Source organism: Callospermophilus lateralis, chromosome 14, assembly GCF_048772815.1.
Source record: "Callospermophilus lateralis isolate mCalLat2 chromosome 14, mCalLat2.hap1, whole genome shotgun sequence".
Lineage (NCBI taxonomy): Eukaryota > Metazoa > Chordata > Mammalia > Rodentia > Sciuridae > Callospermophilus > Callospermophilus lateralis.
Genome location: NC_135318.1, coordinates 1,666,946 through 1,686,607, shown reverse-complemented (window position 1 = coordinate 1,686,607; position 19,662 = coordinate 1,666,946). Strand labels below are relative to the sequence as shown.

At 48.5% G+C, this 19,662-nt stretch overlaps 1 protein-coding gene across 3 annotated transcripts in view; it reads left to right on the top strand.

Annotated features, from left to right (window-relative positions):
• Eipr1 (EARP complex and GARP complex interacting protein 1) overlaps positions 1-19,662 on the top strand; it is a 114,878-nt gene that overhangs the window by 10,514 nt on the left and 84,702 nt on the right. For all 3 annotated transcript variants that reach the window (XM_076833493.2, XM_076833491.2, XM_076833492.2), the window contains one exon: positions 8,821-8,953. In XM_076833493.2, coding sequence (XP_076689608.1) covers positions 8,821-8,953 — 133 coding nt within the window. The remainder of the gene's footprint in view (positions 1-8,820; positions 8,954-19,662) is intronic.

The following is a 19,662-nucleotide window of genomic DNA, read 5'->3' as shown; positions in this document are numbered from 1 at the left end:
AGAGTCTGTGTGTGTGTGTGTGTGTGTGTGTGTGTGTGAGAGAGAGAGAGAGAGAGAGAGAGAATGTGTGTGTGTGAGAGAGAGTGTGTGTCTGTGTGTGAGAGAGTGTGAGAGAGAGTGTGTATATGTGTGTGAGTGTGTATGAGTGAGTGTGTGTGATTGAGTGTGTGTGAGTGTGTATGAGTGAGTGTGTGTGATTGAGTGTGTGTGAGTGTGTGTGTGAGAGTGTGAGAGAGTGTGTCTGTGAGAGAGTGTGTGTGACAGTGTGTGTTGTGTGTGAGAGTGTGTGTGTGAGAGTGTGTGTGTGTGTGAGAGTGTGAGAGAGTGTGTGTGTGACAGTGAGAGAGTGTATGAGAGTGTATATGTGAGAGAGTGTGTGAGTGTGAGAGAGTGTGTGTGAGAGTGTGTGTGAGTGTGAGAGTGTGTGAGAGTGAGAGTGTGTATGAGAGTGTGTGTGTGAGAGAGTGTGTATGAGAGTGTGTGTGTGAGAGAGTGTGTTTCAGAGAGTGTGTGTGAGACAGAGAGTGTGTGAGAGAGAGTGCTTGAGAGAGAGTGTGTGTATGTATGTGTGTGAGAGTGTGTATGAGTGAGAGTGTGTGTGTGAGAGAGTGTGTGACAGTGTGTTGTGTGAGTGTGTGTATGAGAGAGAGTGTGTGAGAGTGTGTGTGTGAGTGTGTGTGAGAGAGTGTGTGACAGAGTGAGAGAGTGTATGAGAGTGTATGTGAGAGAGTGTGAGAGTGTGTGTGAGAGTGTGTGTGAGTGTGTGTGTGAGAGAGTGTGTGAGAGTGTGAGAGCCTTTCTGAACAAGGCAAGATCCAGTTAGTTAGTTTAAAGAAGCTTTAACATTTTTCCTCTCTTTCCTCCTAGTTGAAAAATTCTGATATCACTCAGGTTAGTTTCCCAGTAGTTGCTTAAGAGTAAACAGTGTCTTGTTACGCACCTTCCATTCACACCCCGCACATGTACTTTTAACGCTTTCGTAAACAGTGTAATCAATGCTTAGTGAAGATGTACACAGCAGTGGTTCTCAATCCCAGAGGTTTAGGGGAGGCTGGAGCTGCTCCCCAGCCTGGGGTGAGCAGTGGGCCTGTCCTGCTGCGCTCCTGGCCTGGCTGTCTTGGTCACATCGTGCTGCAGTAGGGGTGATGCTCTTGTCTAGGGCTGAAAGAAGTGGAGAGCTAGTGTTTTCCTAGGGTCTCAGAACTCACAGGCTCTCTTCTCTCTGAGCAGTGCTGTTGTGGTCTCTGGGGGGACAGCCAGCTCCCTAAGGCAGTTCCCAGCACTGCTGTCTTCAGTGTGGTTTCTGTAGTATAAGGTGTGCATTCTTGGGCCTGGTGAAAGAAGCCTTTTAATCAGAAAATTTTATCCTTCTTAAAATAGTCTTATATAGAAATCCAACTTTCCCATGGTAAGAGAAGCATATGTTGAGCTTAAGTTTGGGGTACCTAGTGTGTAAGTGTTGGGTGGTCTTTTCCACCCTCCATCATAGGAGTTGCTTGGTGTTTCACAGAGCCCCCACAGTAACGTCTTCTCTGTCCTGCTAAACTTCCTGATGACACAGCTAATCCAGGCTGTGGCCTCTGGCTACAGCCACAGTTTTCTTCATGGTAGAATGGGGTGACCGAATGATAGCTCTCTTTCTCTGGTTGTCTTTTTTTTTTTTTTTTAAATATTTATTTATTTATTTATTTAGTTTTCCGTGGACACAGCATCTTTGTATGTGGTGCTGAGGATCGAACCCTGGGCCGCACACATGCCAGGCGAGCACGCTACCACTTGAGCCACATCCCCAGCCCTCTCCGGTTGTCTTTTGAAGGTGACTCCAAACCATAGCAGGAGAGGAGCATTTCCTAGTGCTGGCTGTGCCTTCTGCTTGGGGGAAGGTGTGTGCCGTCTTTGTCTGCCCATTGGCTCAGGCATCCTTTCAGCCACTGCTTGTACTGCACATGGGCAGAGCTCTTGAGTTCCTCTTTTTATGTGTTGGGTACATACAAATGAACAGATACACGTCAGATAGGGTCTGATATGTGTCCTGAGTTGTGTGTTCAGCGAAATGCTGCGCTGGGCGTGCAGTGTCTCAGTGGGCTGTGAATGAGCTGTGTGCATGTTGCAGGAGACCAGGAGGTGGAGACAGGCGAGGGTTCTAGATCTGAAGTTTGTTATTTGCTTCTGCAGTAGACTTTTCTCCAGAATTTTCCTTCCATATTGGTAACCTCCTATTTCTTATATAGATGGGACACTAGTCTTAATCCTCCTTCTGAGGACAGCAGGAGTGCCAGATGGCCAAGAGGTCTGGAATGTGGGCTCTCACAGCCTCAGTGACTTGTCCTGGTCAGTGGAGGAGCTGCTGAAGCCAAGGGGCGGCAGGCCACTCCTTCCTTTCCCAGGGTAACTTTTGTCCCAGGTTTTACGGCCATAGCTGTGTTGTTGTGTGTTTTGTTTGGATTAATGATAGTGTGTTTCTGAGTCCCCTCTGCCTGGGTTTCCTCTCCTATCCCCCTCGGAATCTCTCTGCTTGGGAAAAATCCAGAGTCCTGGCCCCACTCCCACTTAACCTCAGCTTCTCTACTCTTCTCCTTTGTGCCTTCCTCCTTCCCTTTCTCCTCCTCTGCTCCTCCCTGCCCTCCTCTCTTCCTTTCGGCTCCTTGTTACTCTGGGCAGTTGGAGTATCCGATAGCCTGGGTTCCAGCTGGGCTGCCCCGAGCCCAGGCCATGCTGCCAGCAACCCGTCCTCCTTTCTGCATCTTATTTTCTTCAATAAGGGCTTCCTCTGTAGGGCGCTCTTGTTTCTGAGTGCCCCCAGGGGATCTGCTGTACTTGGGGACTCTTTCATAGGTTCCCTCCACCTCCTAGCTCAGCTAGTCAGGGATCTGACATCTGGTGTGGCCCTTGTCCTCTTCTGAGCATGGCTGAGCCTCGGGTCTGTTGACTTCCCACAGTGGTTGAGCTCAGGTGATCATTGACTCCTGAGTGAAATCTGGAACTTCCTGTCCAGGATTTCCTTGTGTCGTCGTCTCTCCTCACGTAGCTTGTGTGTGACCTCTCATGTGAGGCCTTTCCAGCTCCCTTGGCCCAGTTCCCCAGCCTCAAGTCATGTCTTTGTTGCACGGCCCTTGTCTGTCAGTGCCTCCATTGGGGGCTCATGCTGTCGGGTTCCAGTGGTTGTCTTCCGTGTTCACATCCTGACCCAACAGAGTTTTCCAGGACCAAGAGCTGTTTATTGCTGTGTCTCCTTTTTCTTTGTGGACCTAGGCCTTGGGCATGCTAGGCGAGTGACCTGCCACTGAGTGGCCCCAGCCTGTTTTATGTTAAGACATGGCCTGGCCAAACACCCCTGCTGCTGGGATCCCCAGCAGTCGCTGAACAGGCTGTCGGGGTGGCTGTACATGCTTCCGACTCATCATTCCTAATGTAGTAAATGCACCCTTTTCACCGGGAAATCTTGGGATGTCCTGTGATGCCTTCTCAGTGACATTTGTTACATTTTCAAACAAAGAAATCAGACATTTTTCTGCCTAAAGTTACAGCGTCTAGGAGTCATGCCTGGCCATCCAGTTCCATAGTTTCACTGTGTGAATTCCTCTGTGTTGTAGGTCTGGCTCTCAAGGAATGTTGGGTCAACACCTGTTGCCAGTTGTCCCCACTGGAGTCATAAGGAGCAGAGGCCTAGAACCGCCTATGGATGTTCCCGCTGCCTTGGGGGCTCCTGAGTTGCAGACTTTGGCTGTGGGGGTGGTGGTTTGTATTGGGTCTATGCTACAAAACAGGCAGGGCGGGGAGTCCTGTCTCTGCTCCTGCTTGAAGAACCCACCAGAAGAGCAGGCGGCTCCAGTTGCAGGATTTCCCAGCAGCCTTTCAGGGTTTCCTTAGCACCTGCTCTAGAGCTGTGTTGAGGTTTTCGCTTGGCTCCTGAGCCTGAAGTGGGTATGTGCACCGGTGTGAATGGGCACGGGGCAAGGACAGCTGCAGCCTTGGGCCATACTTGGCTCCCTTGCTTCTGTGAGTTGCCTCCTCTTTGCTCTTCAAGAATTTGGCTCTCACCCACCAGCCATTAGGCTCTCATGATTTTTTTTAAGTGCAGAGTTATGCTTAGGTCTTTCTGAGTTTCAGATTTATATCTAAAAGTGTGGTAGTAAACAGCCCATAGTGTCCAAAGACTTGGCCACCTTCCAGCTGTATCCCTAGTTCTTGGCCACAAATGGCAAAGGAGACTTCATTTTGTCTGTTGTTCTGAGGACTGTCACTAGGCCCAGGAGGTCTTGGAATGTGAGGACTTTTCTTTATCCCTTGGCTGCCAAGCATGCTTTGGGCTTCCTGGGCAGGGGCTATTAAAATGACCTGGGGCCTAAGACTCAAGTAAAGAGTATTGATATGGATAGGCAAGCGGTAGTCACAGTATGGGCTTAACGAACCTCTGAAAGTGTGTGGCCTATTTAACCATGATTTAGTTTCTTATTTAAATACATAGCTAAAATACTAGTACTCATTTTCAGTTAGAACAAAGGGATCTAGAAGTCTAGTACCTTAAATTTGCAAATGCAGAAACAAGAGCCCAGAAAACTTTAGTGAGTTGGCCAAGGGTAGCAAGCTAGGAAGTGGCAGAATCCAAGCTAGAACCCAGGTTTCCTGATAGATTCATGCTGAAGCAAAGCAGATTTCAGGAAGAACTACATTGTCAGAGTCATTGGTTTCAGCTGGGAATAAGGGAAACTAGGAACATGGTTTGCTGTTGGCAGAGGTAGCCCCCAGTGTAATGAGTGTCATCTATGGCCTTATGGCTCACACTGGGCTTTAAACATTTTAATATTGGTCATCAAAATATGCAAGTGGGATCTTTGTTTTCAGTGACTAATGTCTTTTTGAAAGTCAGCTGTGCTGTGAAGAATTCCTTCCTGATGTGGGTGGCAGTGCTGATCCCATTCTTCTGCCCTCATTCCGTTCGGAGCTTGTTCCATGTGTGACTCATTTTGTAACTGGCCTAAAGCTGCCTGTGTTTATTCAACTTCCTGTGAGCTGGGTGCAGGCGTGGTGCAGGCACAGTGCTTTTGAGAGTAGAGTTGAGCGCTCTTCCCCACGGTCAGAAACTGTTTCCTGCCTTGCTGGCCTGGCGCCCTGCCACCATACTCAGGTGGAGGGAGGTGCCTGAGGCCGGAGGTGTGGGCTTCAGAGTGCTGGGGGCTCCCCTGACCCTGGTTCCGGTTGTCTGAGTGGGCCAAGGCACCTTCATGCTTTGAGTCTCAGTTTCTTCTCCTTCACGTCGTGGTTAGTAAGGATTTTACTGGGCTGCTTTGGATAAGAGGAGCTGCCAAAGGTAAAGTATTTACGGTAGTCCTGGGGCATTGCAGACATCAGCCATTATTGTTGCTCTTGCTTTTGGCAGTTGATGGATGCCTCACTTTCCTTTTGAACATAGCCCTGTTGAAGCAGTTCATGACAATGTGTGTTTGGACTCTGAATTTCTAGAAGAGGAAGACAGGTGGAAAAACCTTCAGGCACGTCAGGCTAGAAGTGGAGGTTGCATGCCTGAGGGCGGCAGGGAGGGGATCTAAAGGAAGATGGTGCACCAACCAGTGGAGCCTGATGGACAGTATCTGCTTGGGGTCCTTGTAGGCAAGAACACAGCTCTGTGGGGAGGCCAAGCCTGCGGGCAGGTGGGCCAGGGGCCTGTGACAGCGAGGGTTGGTGCCTCAGATTTGCAGGATGCTGTGCTGTGGCGGGTGGACAGATCAGCCAGCAGAAGTGCTAGTACCTGCCTGTCAGTGCCCTGCGCTGTAGTGCCTGTAAGAGATGTGGCAAAATGGTACATTTAAGTGCATTCTTTCTTTCAGTGTTAATGGATTTCCGATAAGTAGAAAATGTGTCAAACACTGAAAGAAAAAATTCCCTAACAACATGAAAGCTATTTCTGATTTTGTATATTACCTTTTAGTTCGTGTTCACATGTGGTAGTTGCATAATTGCCAGCCATTTTATATCTGCTTTTAAAATTGAGCACTCTTACAACATTTTTGGTAATTATAATCATAATAGTTAAAGTCACATAATATTTCATAGTATATATTTCTGGCTTATTTTTGGTGGCAGATTTGAAGAAATCAAATTATTATTTCAATTTCAACATTTGTGTAGTTCTTATGTATATATTGTAGTAAACCTCCTAAAAGAATTATCCATATTACAACATGTATCAATTTTACAATCGTCTTCCCAGTTAAGTTGGTTAATAAAATAAACATCCATCGGTATCGGGGTTGCCATGTTTTAATTCTTTGTGTGCTGGGAGGAGCCCAGGGCTGAGGGCGTGCTGGGCAGCCTCTGCCCCTGAGCTGTCTGGCCCCTTGAGTTCTGCCTTGCAGTTTTCCTGTCATTCGCTACTGTGAGGAACGGGCTTTCCTCCTGCGTCTGCCATGTATGGATCCCTGGCTTCTGTCTGTGGGTGTGACTTACACTCATGCTGCTTATGTGCACATGCATCTGTGCCATACCACTACACTCATCCCTGACACCTGCACACGTGTGTGACTGCCACCTGGCCGTCCCTAGTCCCAGCTGCCCTGCCATGGGGGCCACTGGCCTTCCCTTGAATATCATGGAAGGGCTTGCAAGTCAAGATGGCGCCTGGCATTTTGCAGAGGGAGTGGTTTGTGAAGTAACGCCAGCAAGCCCCTTAAGTGTGGAGATTCCTTATTGGTTGACTGCTGTATCTAGTTTATGTTAATTAAGATAAGCTGTGTGTGATGTATATATACCCTTCCTGTCCTACAATAAACGGCTCCCACTCCTGCTGTATCAATCTACACAAGTTGCTCGTCACCCCCCCCCCCCCCCCGGGTTATTTTGCCCAGCCAGCCGGGCTGCGGCACGCATGTCTGCTGTATCTGCTTCTTCTGTCACCATTTCCTCTTCATCACCTAGGTGCCCTGTTCTATGAAAGTGACAGTCCTCTTGTTGGTGGACATCTGGGTGTCACACATTGTTGCTATCATGAGTCAATCTGCTGCGGACATTCTTGCCATTTATTGGCATATGTTGGGCATATGCCCATTGTCAGTGAATTGCTGGGTCCTAGGACGTGTATGTGCTTGGCCTCAGTAAGCACTGCCACATGTTCGTAGTAATAGCACTTGACTGCTTGGTAATGGATGGCTTTCAACACCTAGCAGTCCACAGAGAAGAGGGGTACTTACAGAGGAAACTGCAGTGGCTGCTGCCCCAGTTCTTGGATGTGCAGTTGTAATGTAGACAGTTTCTGCCAGGAATGTCTCCAACCTGCTGGGAAATCTTGCTGGGTCTGAGGGCAGGAGGCACGGTCTGCTGGTGACTTTAAAGATAACAGTGGTGATGGCTCATCTCCGGCAGAGAGAAGGGGAAGGCACCTGTGTATACTGGGCTCCTACTGGGCACCACTGCGTTCTCAGTAATCCTGAGCATCTACTACAGCCTTGCCATCGTGACGTGGAGAATGGCATCCTGTGGCTCTACTCTGGGTGCCCAGTGCTGGCTTGTCCACTGTGCACATGGGGAATGGTACCATGTGGCTCTGAAGGCTGCTGCTGAATTTGAGCTCTGTCTACACTGATGGTGCAGAGTGCTCTTGCAGGAAGCCGGATTGTTCTCATGTTGGTGTGCTGCGTAGAGGAAGCAATCCACAGTGACACTGAGTCTGAACAGTGTGGACATGCTCTTGGGCATCATGGAAACTCTGTTTTGATTGCTAAAGTAATGCATATTAATCACGCAAAAATAATAAAGATATTGATAAAGCACAAACAGGTGAAGGAAGACACCTGTGATCCCGCCATCCTGAGACAACCAGTTCCTCTGGTTGTAAACAAAAAAATGGTTGTAATTCTGTTCCTTTCTGTGTTCCCTTCTCCTTAAACGTGTCATGGACTTTTTTCCTTCACCCTGAAGCGCTCTGGAACATACTGAATGGCTCCCTGTAGTGTGTTGCAGTCCTGCCCGACATGTTATTGGACAGTCCCTGCTGTTGGACACTTGGGTGACTCTGGCCTGTCCATGGCAATAATCAGTGCCATGGTGTACATTCTTGGATATAAATCTTTGTGAAGATCCATGATTATTTTCTTAGTATAAGTTTATATTAAAAAGAATTATTTTTTGTTGACTTAATATTGATGAGAGATTGAATATAAAAATCATTTCAGTTCCTCTAAAATTTATTCAGAAAAGTATGAGCATATTTAACCTTTTTGTTTAGTGACCTAAATTTAGCACTTTGTAATTAATATTTATATTGTCATAAATGCTGACAGCCACTGGTCTCAATTTTAGAAAGAAGCTAAAACTGTGCTAAAATACAATCTTTCCCACACTTTCCCACTCAAATCACTTCTGAGGTGGATCAAGTTCTGCTCACCAGAGCGGCCAAGCATGGTCCACCCCACTCCACTGTGCAGCAGGCCCCAGGGTCACTCTCAGATCTCAAGGGGCAGCAGCCCCCACCAGCTCCTTCTCTTCCCTGCAGGCACACAACGGTCTGGGAGGCTTTTGCTGCCTTGAACAGCAAGGACAGCCACCAGCCACAACCTAATCTCAGAGCCCTGGGGTTGTGTGAAGGCTGGAGAGGACCAGAGGGTAGTTCTGTAGCTTGGAATTGTGAAAATATGGGGACTTATTACCTTGTCATTAAAGAGGAGTGCAGAAAGAATTAAATTACAGACATGTGTTTTTTAGTATAATGTGAATTAAAGGTGTGTTGGTGAAGTGATTTGGTGACTTTTTGGTAATCATGATGTTTAATTAAAATGCTGAGGAAAGTGTTTGAGATCCTAATGTGTCCTTTTCTTATATTTGTAGATCCACATCATAGATTTTGACGATGAGAATAACATTATAAATAAAAATGTCCTCCTGCATCAAGCGGGTGAAATCTGGCACATTAGTGCCAGCCCTGCAGATAAAGGTGTGCTGGCAACCTGCTACAGTAAAAGTAAGTATGGCTTTTGCTAGACACTTGTGCATACCAGCTGGATGTATCCCCTAACATTGATTTTATATTGCTAATGGATTGGTGTGTGGTTTACAAGCTTTGACGGCCAATAACCAGAGCAGCTGTGATAGTGCAGGTAGGTGTTTGTGGAAGTTATAACTCTGAGATCCTCAGGGTCCAAACTGGGGTCACAGCTGTTCAGGAGCATTGTACCCCCACATCAGGAGAGCACCATGCCGGAGTCTCCTGAGGGGGACACGGGTGTCCTGACACAGCCACACCACTCCTGAGGACAGCAGGAATTTGCCCCCCTTCACCCGCTCTACGTGCACGGTGATGAGCAGAGCCCAGGACTGCCTTCCAGGCCTTTTTGATAGCAGCTGTGCTAGCCAGCACAGGTGAGTCCTGTGTCCTTGCACCCAAGCAGACTGCCTCCATCAGCTTCCGGCCCTCCAGGCTCCAGGACTCACATGTTCATCTTTGTCAAATGTCTGAAACTGAATGGGCCCTACATCTTCCTTAATTCTTGTTCTGTTGCAGTCAGTAACTACTTTCTAAATTCTGGCTTCCCATTAGCCCTTTTTCTGCTTTGTAAGGTCTTTTCACCTTGTAGACTCCGATCAAGCTGAGACCCGTCTGTCCTGGCTCAATCTGCGCATGCAGTGAGTGTTGGGGCAGATGCAGATTGTCACAGCTGATTCTCCAGGGCTCACTACTGCCCTGGAGCCTTCTGAGCCACTGCCTAATCATAGGTGGGGAGAGTCGTTCCTGAGCCTGGCTGTGGGAGGTTGTGTGCACAACCAACTCTTGGAACTTTTCCTTTGTGGATAAAAGTCAAACAGCTTTATGTTTTCTTCTCGGTAATTTCATAAGAAAGATGCACTGCTGTGAAGCAAAGGGAGGGATGTTTCCAGGGTGGACAGTGTCCCGACAGTGCTGCGCAGACTGACTGGCACGTGGTAGCAACTGCTGGTGGGACACAGGGGTGATGGTGCCAAGTGATGGGAGGGGGCCCTGCACATGCCAGTGAAAGGGGAGCCTTGGGTCTTCATTTCATCTGTGTCCGAAAGAGTGTATTGCTACGAGGCATTGAGGCGGGGAGAGCTTCACCCGCGGCCTCTGCCTTTGCAGCTGCTGGGACTTGAACTTGCCCCCTCCTCAGTTTATCTCTAGTTCAAAATGTGCTTTCAGTAGATCTTAACCCTCCTTATGGGTCTTGCTCCCCATGTCCAGATTTTTTTCTCACACAACGCTTTCTTACAGTTCATGGAAAGAGGCATATGCTTCAGATGAACTTTTTAAAAAGCATTTACTTTGCTGCTTCAATTTTTTAAAAAATATTTTTCCAAATTAGAGTGAGTGAATATGTGTGTGTGTGTGTGTGTGTGTGTGTGTGTGTGTGTGGTGTGCTTATACTATCATGGGTGTTACAGTTTAGATGTGAAGTGTCCCCCAAAAGTTCACATGTGAGACAATGCAAGATTTGGAGGAGAAATGTTTGGGTCATAGCCTTAACTGGGCCAGTGAATTAAACCCTGATGGGATTAGCTGGGTGGTGACTGGAGGCCTGTGGGATTGGCTAGAGGAAGTGAGTGGTTATGGGGTATATAGTTTGTGTCTGGCAAGTGGAGATTTGTCTCTGCTTACTGATCTCCATGCCATCCTTTTATGGATTAAGACCTCTGAAATCTGAGCTCTCAAATGACCTTTGCCTTCTCTATAATTGTGCTGGTCAGATCCTTTTAGTCACAGCAGTGAAAAACCTGACTAAAACAATGGGTGAGAAGTGCCTGCCTCTGCTCACACTGTCCTGTCGGTGTGCATGTGTTTGCCTGCCTGCCTGCCTATGGGCTGTGATCTCTTTGCTTATACTGTCCTTGCTGACACCCACGTGGGGGTGGCCTCATGGTCAGCAGAGGGCACCAGCAGCCTGGCTCTGTGTCCTCCTCTCCTCTGACCCTCCACAGGGTCCCTTCCTGTGTGTCAGTGTCCCCGTCCTGCCTGGTGCTCAGTCACCACAGGCCATTCCTACAGCTTTCCCCCCTCCTTCTCTTGGTGTTTCTGTATTCTCACAGATGTTAAGGCGGATGCTTACAGGACAGCATTTTGCAGAGTTGGACTGGCTCTTTGTGTTTGGCTGTGGTGATGCCTCTTAGGGTCCACTGGAGACTTCTGTGGGCTTTCATAGAGAGATTACTGCCCAAGCCAGAACACAGTAAAGCACCGAGGGGACCTTGGAGCCAGGGCAGCTGAAGCGCCTGAGAGGTTAGAGCCTGATCAGCAATGTGGGGATCTGACTGGCACCCAGGATGATTGGAGCCTGGTGGGTGGTCCTGGAGGCTAGGACCCAGGACGGTTATAGCCTGGTGGGCCATTCTGGAGGCAGCAGTACCTGGGACTGGGGACAGCAGCACCCAGGATGGGTGGAGCCAGGTGGGCCATCCTGGGGATTGACAGGCACCTGATTTGATCATCAGTGGTGCCATGTGTGATCTTCAGGCATTAATCTCAGTGCCCCCAGGTGGAAGTGGTCCTTACAGAGGCCATGTTTAGACTTAGAGGTCTGAGTCCAAGGATTCGAAGCCAACACGTGAACCCTGCATGGCTTCCTTCATCAGCTTTAGCCTCTGGCTCCTGCACATCTGACTTCTCGCTGCTTTCCCTCCTGTTCAAATGTTGCAAGCTCTTCTTTACCCTTAGAAATATAGGAGGTATTTCTGTGTAGCTCAGTGGCAGAGTACTTGCCTATCATGCCTGAGGCCCTGGGTTCATTTCCCACTGCAGGAGGACAAAATAGGAAAAAGAGATACAGGCGCTTTATGTGTAGAATGTAAAAAGGAGTCGAATATATGGAGATGGAGAATAGACAGCAGTGACAATGGGGGTGGCGAGTCGAGGTCAGAGGATAATCAGTGGCAAATGTCTAGAGATCTGCTGTTGGATGGGAGGATTTGGTAATACTGTATCATTCAGGATTTTTGCTCAATGAGTAGATTACGTTTGTGCCTGCAACACATTAAATAATGGGAACTACATGAAATGATGTTAATTTGTTTCACTGTAGCAACCATTGACATCCCCGAGTACATATATATGTATGTCTTTTTTTTTTTTTTTTTAGAGAGAGGAGAGAGAGAATTTTTTAATATTTATTTTTTAGTTTTTTTTTTTTAATTTTTAATATTTATTTTTTAGTTTTCGGCAGATACAACATCTTTGTTTTGTATGTGGTGCTGAGGATCCAACTCGGGCCGCACGCATGCCAGGCAATCGTGCTACCGCTTGAGCCACATCCTCAGCCCCATGTCTTAAGTGAGGATGATAAAACTCATAAGAATAAAAAAGTTGGTGCAGCCATCATCTCCTCCTGAATGCCTGTCCCTCTCTGCTAGCCACAGATGGGGGCTCGCCTTGTTGCTGTTTTACTGATACTGTGTGGTACTTTCTGCCAGTGTGTGTATCTTTATGTGTAATGTCCAAGGTCCTCTGTCTCTTCCTATCCACGGATACCTCCAGGGGGCTGGACTAGTGTCATCTCTCCTTGTGCCTCAGGGCCTTGGTCATGGAGGTCCTATGGTTTAGGCCTCTCCTTTGGAAGTCTCCTTCAGCCAGGGCAGTGCCCTCTGTCTCCGCATTGCAGCCGGCCTTGGATGATACTTCACATTGCTGCAAAAGAGCTACTCGGAAATAGTTACAGATCAAATTGCTACTTTAAACAATGTTGCAATAATTATCTTGTGAGATTTAAGAAAATACAGAGAGTCATTCTTGGGAACAAGGGTGTTGAGGCACACTGTGTGAACCAGGAGGAAGAAAGGAGAGAAAATGAGGCTGCACAGCTGGGTTCATCTCTGTCTGAGCCCCAAGGGAAGAGGACATCCTGAAATGAGGTGACACAGGTGTCCTGAAACACTCCAAACTTTTCTTTATCTGGCTTTCCCCGTTACATGCCAGATGCATTTAATGATTTCCACATCTCATGGAGGTATCTTACAAATAGGCAAAATATTTTGCCAAAATGAGCTGAAAAACTTAACAAGAGAAACCAAATATACAACAGTCTGGTTATTTCCCCAAACTTCTGTCATTTCCTCAACTAGTCACTGGGGCCTGAGGAAGGGAGTCCAGGAAGTGGCTGGGGGATGTGGGGGGCAGTTGGAAAGCCTGGATTCTGCTGTTCCCTCTGCTCTTTACTGACTCTGTACCTGGGCCAGATGAGTAACTTGGTTTCCATCTGCAGAGTTGGTACAAACACCTTTACTAATAAGGAAGTAATAAGGACCATGCAGGCTATTTTGAACAGACTTTGTCCTTGTGTTGGTGCACTGTGGAGGGACAGGCGCTGGGCATCAGTCCTGATGAGGTGTAGGGTGTCTCAAGGATACTGCACACCCGTTGAACGCATCTGTATTCAGGAGAGGTTAGAAGTGAGCAGCCAGGCCCCTGAGCAAGAGAGCACCGTAGGAGCCGCAGTGTGTGGGCTCAGAGCTCAGAAGAAGCATTGCCAGCTCCAGGTCACCTGTGTTCACCTCTGTCTATGCTGGCTCCTGCGAAGGTGGGAGGAGCTCCTAAGCTGGGGCACAGAGCCCTCAGGGCACTGATAGTGCCACCAGCCAGTGAGGAGGTGGGCTGCAACCACAGGCTAAACGTGGAATATCTTGCTATGGTGTCATTTTTGTTTGATTTTAAGTAATGAAAGAATTACTCAAAGCCTAAAATGCATGTAGACATGTTACCAAGAAGAGCCCAGAATCCACAGGAATCTTGTGAGTAAAACACAAATCTCACCGAGGATCCCTTCACATCCTGCGCTCAGATCCTGCTGTGTGGACTCTTACAGCTCATGGGGAGGAGGCACTTTCTCTTTCCTTTCCCCTGGTTGGCTGCAGCAGGATGGGACAGCAGGTTGTTCTCCGGGAGCTTCAAGCGCTAGCAGCAAGGTTTGTGATGAAAAGGCCTTTACCTTCCTTGTTTCCTTGCAAATGCAGAGGACCAGTGCTGACTGTGCACTCCACCCTCCCTCTTGGAGAGCCTCTCCAAATCAGGGACAGTGGGTGAACCAGGGTGATGCCGGGCTGTTCTCGGCAGCCTGACCCTTGCAGTAGCCTGACGTAGCCGCCTCTGTCAGTTTTCTCTGCTGGTACGGTTGGTTCATGTTTCCTTGGGAAGCAGAGGAGGGCTGTTGGGATGTGTTGAGGGAGTACTGCTTATGGTGGAGGAGGAGACCCCTGATGGGCCATTTGCATCTGGACTGGAGACTGGGACCGAATTCCTGAGCACCATTCTCTGGGCCACCCAAAGGGGGTGGCTCTTGTGGTTGGCTCCTTCCTCGTAGGGCCTGGGAGGTGCTCCTCTTTCATCCATTGCACCTCCTAGAAGGCAGGAAGCTCTTAAACGAAGGAGCCTCCATGTTGGCCTGATGAGGGCAGGTTCCTGGCACTTGAAACAGTGCTAGAGCAGGAGCAGGAGGCCAGCAGAAGTCTAGCCTGTGGCCTGCACCTTCTGAGTGGACTTGTGTACATGAGAACAGGGGCCCAGATGTCTGCACCATACCATCTCTAGGTGGGACTCCCTTGTCTACCGGAGTTAGGGTTGTTCTAATGGAGGTCATTTCAGGTCCAGGGGGACACAAAAGGAGCTGGCTCTAGAATCTAGGAGTGGTTATAGACTGCTTCATAGACAAATAGTGCCTGGAGCAGTGTGGGGGTGGTCAGCTCTCAGTGTGGCAGTGTGTGAGCGAGTGAACAGCCAACAGTGAGTGGGCCAGGGCATCTGGGAACTTGGCCTGTGTATAGAGCAGAAGGTCTACTCTGAGTTTATAATCCAGAAAAGAAGTCTTCAATGGGCAGGCAGCTGTGAGGATGTTGGATCTGGGTGTGGCTGTGTGCTGAAGAACCTCAGCCTGATGACAGGGTCCAAGGAAGAACCTTTGAAACATGCAGAAAGACTCCGCATCCACTCAAGTACGTTCTCTCCATCCTGGCTGCTGCTGTTTAAGGAGGTGGCAGAACTAGAGCAGGTCTCAGGACCAGCTGCTGGGATTCCTGCACACCTCAGGTACTTGCTGCATCTCCCTCTCAGATGGTAGTGATCTGTTCTAGAGGCAGCAAACCATAAGGGTCAGGGCCTGGGCAGAGGGCTGGACACTGCACCTGGCTCCATGTCTGCATATGTAACCTCTGCCAGGTTTTGAGGTGGGTTGCTTTCTGTCTGTGAGCTTTGATTCCCATAAAATGGGAAGGGTTATGTCTGCCTTAAGTACTTTAGAGTTCTTGGATCACAGGAAGCCCATCACATGTGATGCTTTGAGGACCATGGTGTGTGTATTATAGTTCTATTTTGTGATTTCTTAATTCATTTTAATCTTAATTCATTTAATCTGTGGGTGTTGATGCCTGACTCCCGTCAGCATGCTGCTCCCTGTTGACTGGTCGGCATACCTTCCCAACTCCAGGCCTCAGAACCGTCTGCGCTACATGCAGTTCCTCACACAGGTTGAGTCACTAGACCCAGCAAAACGAAGAGGCAGATCTGTCCTAAGCCCAGTTCTTCAGGGGAGAAGCCATTTGAGGGGAGGTGACTTGCCCTGGTGTGCTAGAGGGAGGCCCCTTCAGACCTGTGCTGCCATAGAGAATGCCCCAGCATTGAGTCTTGCCTCTCGTGGTCCCCAAGCCCCACACGTGGCACCTGCTCCATTGGAATCGACTCTGAGCTTCTTGCTCTGAAGGAGGTTGTTGAGGGGAGCCTGTTTCAGAGGCCTCAGGCGGTGCCCGGGCTCCACAGATAGTGGCTGAGAAGTGTTGCCTGAAGTTGGCCATGCAGCCCACTCCAAGTGCCAGCAGGTGAAGGGAGAACTTAAACACCTTTCTGGCCCACCACGTTGGGCCCTGATGGGAAGTCGGGTACCTTCGTGGTGAGAGTCATTCTCACCAGGCCGTTGGTGCTCCCCTCAGAGGCCCCATCCCAGACTGGGTGGACACTGGTCTGATGGGGCACCATTTCCCTAAAATTTTTTTTTTTTTTTTTTTTTTTTAAAGATAGGAGAGAGAGAGATTTTTTTTTAACATTTATTTTTCAGTTTTCGGTGGACACAACATCTTTATTTTCATGTGGTGCTGAGGATTGAACCCAGTGCCCTGAACATGCCAGGCGAGCGCGTTACTGCTTGAGCCACATCCCCAGCCCCTCCCTAAAACTTTTAACGACAGGCTTTCTCATGGGCCTCTATGGAGTGCTTGCCATTACAGAATGAAATTCTACCATATGCATCATTCTGAGAGATTTTATTTATCATTTTCAGAGGTTAGGTTTTCATTAAAACAAAGAAAGAAACTGTGATATAAATGAGCTTATCTGCCAATTTGTGGATCCCCAGAAAGAGCCAGAGGTCTTTTGTGGGCTTTTGTGTCTGTGTTTTGATAACACTTGCTGCACCTAGTTTATATGTCTTTATGGCAGCAGCGATGACTTGCATTTGAACTAATGAAAATGATTAGAGCCAGATGATCCTGTTCCACCAGCTGCAGAGAGAGGAGAAGCTAACCCTCCAGGCTCACTGTGTGCCACTGTCCTGAGCCCTTTGAGCACTCACTCACTGAGTTCCCGTTTTACTTATGGAGAAACTGAGCACAGTAGGCCTAGGGTACTTTCTCCAAGCACATGTCTGGCAGTAGGGGACCTCTGGTTCCAGGCTGACCTCTTGACTGTGCCTTGCAGCCTCAGGACAGCAGGAGGCCGGTAGGTCAGGGGAGGAGCTCTTGACCTCTTCCAGGGCTTGTACCTAGAGCACATCCACAGGCAGTGCTGAATCAGAACTATGGGGTTGAGACTTAGGGCAATTAGGTTTTCATCTCTGTTTTGCTAGAAATGGATACTATAATTTTAAGATTTCTAGGTTCCCCTTTTTGTCATCTGTAACTAAGGAAGGTCAATCTTGTATATTACTCAGCTTTTAGTTGATGTGGCAAAATACCTGAGAAAAACTATTTTGAGGAGGAAAGGTTTATTTTGGCTCAGGGTTTCAGAGGTTGCTGTCCAAGGTCAGCTGGCTCCATTGCTTTGGACCTGAGGTGAGCAGAAGGGGTGGTAGAGCAAACCATTTGGCAGCCAGGAAGGAGGGGAGCAGGAATGAGGTACAGTTCCCAGCAGCACGGCCCCACAGACTCACTCCTTCCAGCTAGTTCCTGCCTCCCACCATTTCTCCCACTCCCAGTAGTTCATTCATCAGCTGGAATCCAATGGATTAGTCACTGATGAGGTCAGAGCCCTCATGGGCCAATCACTTCCCAAAGCCCCACTCTGAACACTGTTGAGGGGACCCAGCTTTTAATAGGCATTTTACTGGGAATGTTCTGGATCCAAGCCATGGCTCTCCAGTTATGACCCGTTTCTGTTTGTTGCTTTAGATATTCTTCATCATCCACATTTTAAAAAATGTTTTGAGGGTCTCTTGTGATGAAGCATAGCCATGGACGTTCAGGGCCGAGAGATGAGGGTCACAGGGTCCTACTGAGATGTGGCCAGCAGTGAGCCTGGCCAGTTGGATTGAACATGGTGCCAGGATCCTTGTGCTGGGAATAGTCTGAAATCTGCCAGGCCCAATGCCAGGGTGCTGCAGTAGGCAAAGGGGCACTGTCATACACCCCAGGGAAGAGGCTTCCAGATCCCACCTTGGCCTTTGTAGCACGAAGTGCTGCCCAGAACTGGGTCTTTGGACATCTTTGGCAAGTGAGGATTACAGCTCACTCTGGGGATACAGTGCTGTTAGGTGCTTAGTTTTTAAGAACAGCCAGGGTCTTTGGAGTTGTGAAATAAGGGTCAGGTAATGTGGCCTTGGAGGGCTTACCTCCTAGGAAGGATGTGTTTGGCTGTGGTTGGGGTACCTCTTGTTGCTGAGCCTGGGACTTTCTCAAGAGGGTCCCTCAGAGCAGCGTTGGAGGAGCTCTCATGGTTTCAGGCCCCCTTAGTTTTCCAGGATGCTGTATGTTCACCTGTGGAATGAAGGTGCTAGGCTGGGTGGTCCCTGAGATTTCTCTGTGGTGAGATGCCAAGTTCCCCGATGGTAGCAGCAGCTGCACCCATGGGTCATGATACAGCTGCTTCTGTCAGAGCCACAGTTTCCCATTGATCTCAGCACCACATTATAAGAAAATTGCATTTTCCAATTTAAATGATTGCTTTGTGAAAATAAGCCAAGAGAAGAAGTGGGTTTTCCCAGGAAAAGAATCTCTTAAGGCTCCTCTTTTTGAAACCAGAATTCTGAGATGAAACAACTGAGAGTGCTTTGAAAGAGTGGAGTGTGTGACAGGCAGGAGAACATGAGAGTCCATGGGGACATCGTCAAGGGGTATGCTAATTAAACATGCGCCCAGAGGAGTTTGCTGCCTGCAGCTCCTGTTGTGTATTTCTGAAGCTCGCTGGCTTCCTGCCTCTGGTTAGAGTTTCTTCATATTGTCTGGGCAGACATTCAAGGATTGAATGTAAGATTTCTTTGTTTCAGGGTGCAGGTGCTTAGCTGGGAAAGGTGAGTTAATTTTTCTCAAGATCCCAGGCTAAAAAGTACCACTTGAAAGATGAAAGGAATGGCGCTTAGTGCTGCAGAGCTGTCATTTTGGAGCCTCAAGGATCTCTTCATAGGCCATGGGCTCCCCACTGTCCCAAGTTCTGTTGACACTGGCAAGAACCCTTTATGTAAAAGCATTCTGACTGCCACCCTAGCCTTAATTTGCACACTGTATCACATGAAATATGATTTAAAACCAAACACTGTGTTTTCCATTGTAAGTTCAAAACAACCTTGTGTAGCTTAATGATGGGAACACATTCTGAGAACTGTGCCACTGTGTGGACATTATAGCATGTGCTTGCTTACACCAGAGATGCGTCATGGGCAGCCCGGCACCCCGCAGAATGTCTTGGAGCATGTGTACACACCCTGAGATGCGTTACGGGGCAGCCCGGCACCCCGCAGATGGCGTTGGGATGTCAGTGGAGGAACGTGTGTACACGTGCCAGGATGTGTGTTGCAGGCGGCCCGTTACCTGTGAAGGTCATGGAGTGTGTTGCACCCTCCCTAAGATGCATCTTACAGGAGATGGGACTCTGGTTCTAAAGGCGAGATTTTAAAAGTCTGCACAGGAAGTACACAAACAGTAGCATAGAAATTCCTCACTGTTCCAAGTGTTATGCACTGCACTTCATGTGACGGAGTAGTGGCTGTGTTTACACCAATGTCTGCACATGCATGTGGTGTGTGACTTCTGATGGCTCATGGGCACTAGGTGTTAGGGACTGCTCCTTCCTTTCTGATCCTAAGGGACCAGCATCACGCCTGCAGTCTGTCCTTGACAGAATCATTACTGGCTTGAGTGTATTTATTCTGTCTGTTTTGGCTTTTCTGAAAATGAGAAGTAACAGATTGAGTGACCATCTTTGGAACAGCTGTTTGCTGACCATATTGTCAGTTTGAGGCATGTGCACAGTAGCCTCCTGCAAGCTTGGGGATTGAAGTGTACCATGTGGCAGAATATTTTGAACACCAGGCAATTCTGAGTGCCAGGGATGTACCTGAGCACTGTTGAGTTCATAAGAGTTTGTCTGTGGACGGGGAGGAATGACCCACAAGAGTTCAGATGGCAGGGCTAGGGATATAGCTCAGTTGGCAGAGTGCCTGCCTGGCATACACAAGGCCCTGGGTTCAATTCCCAGCA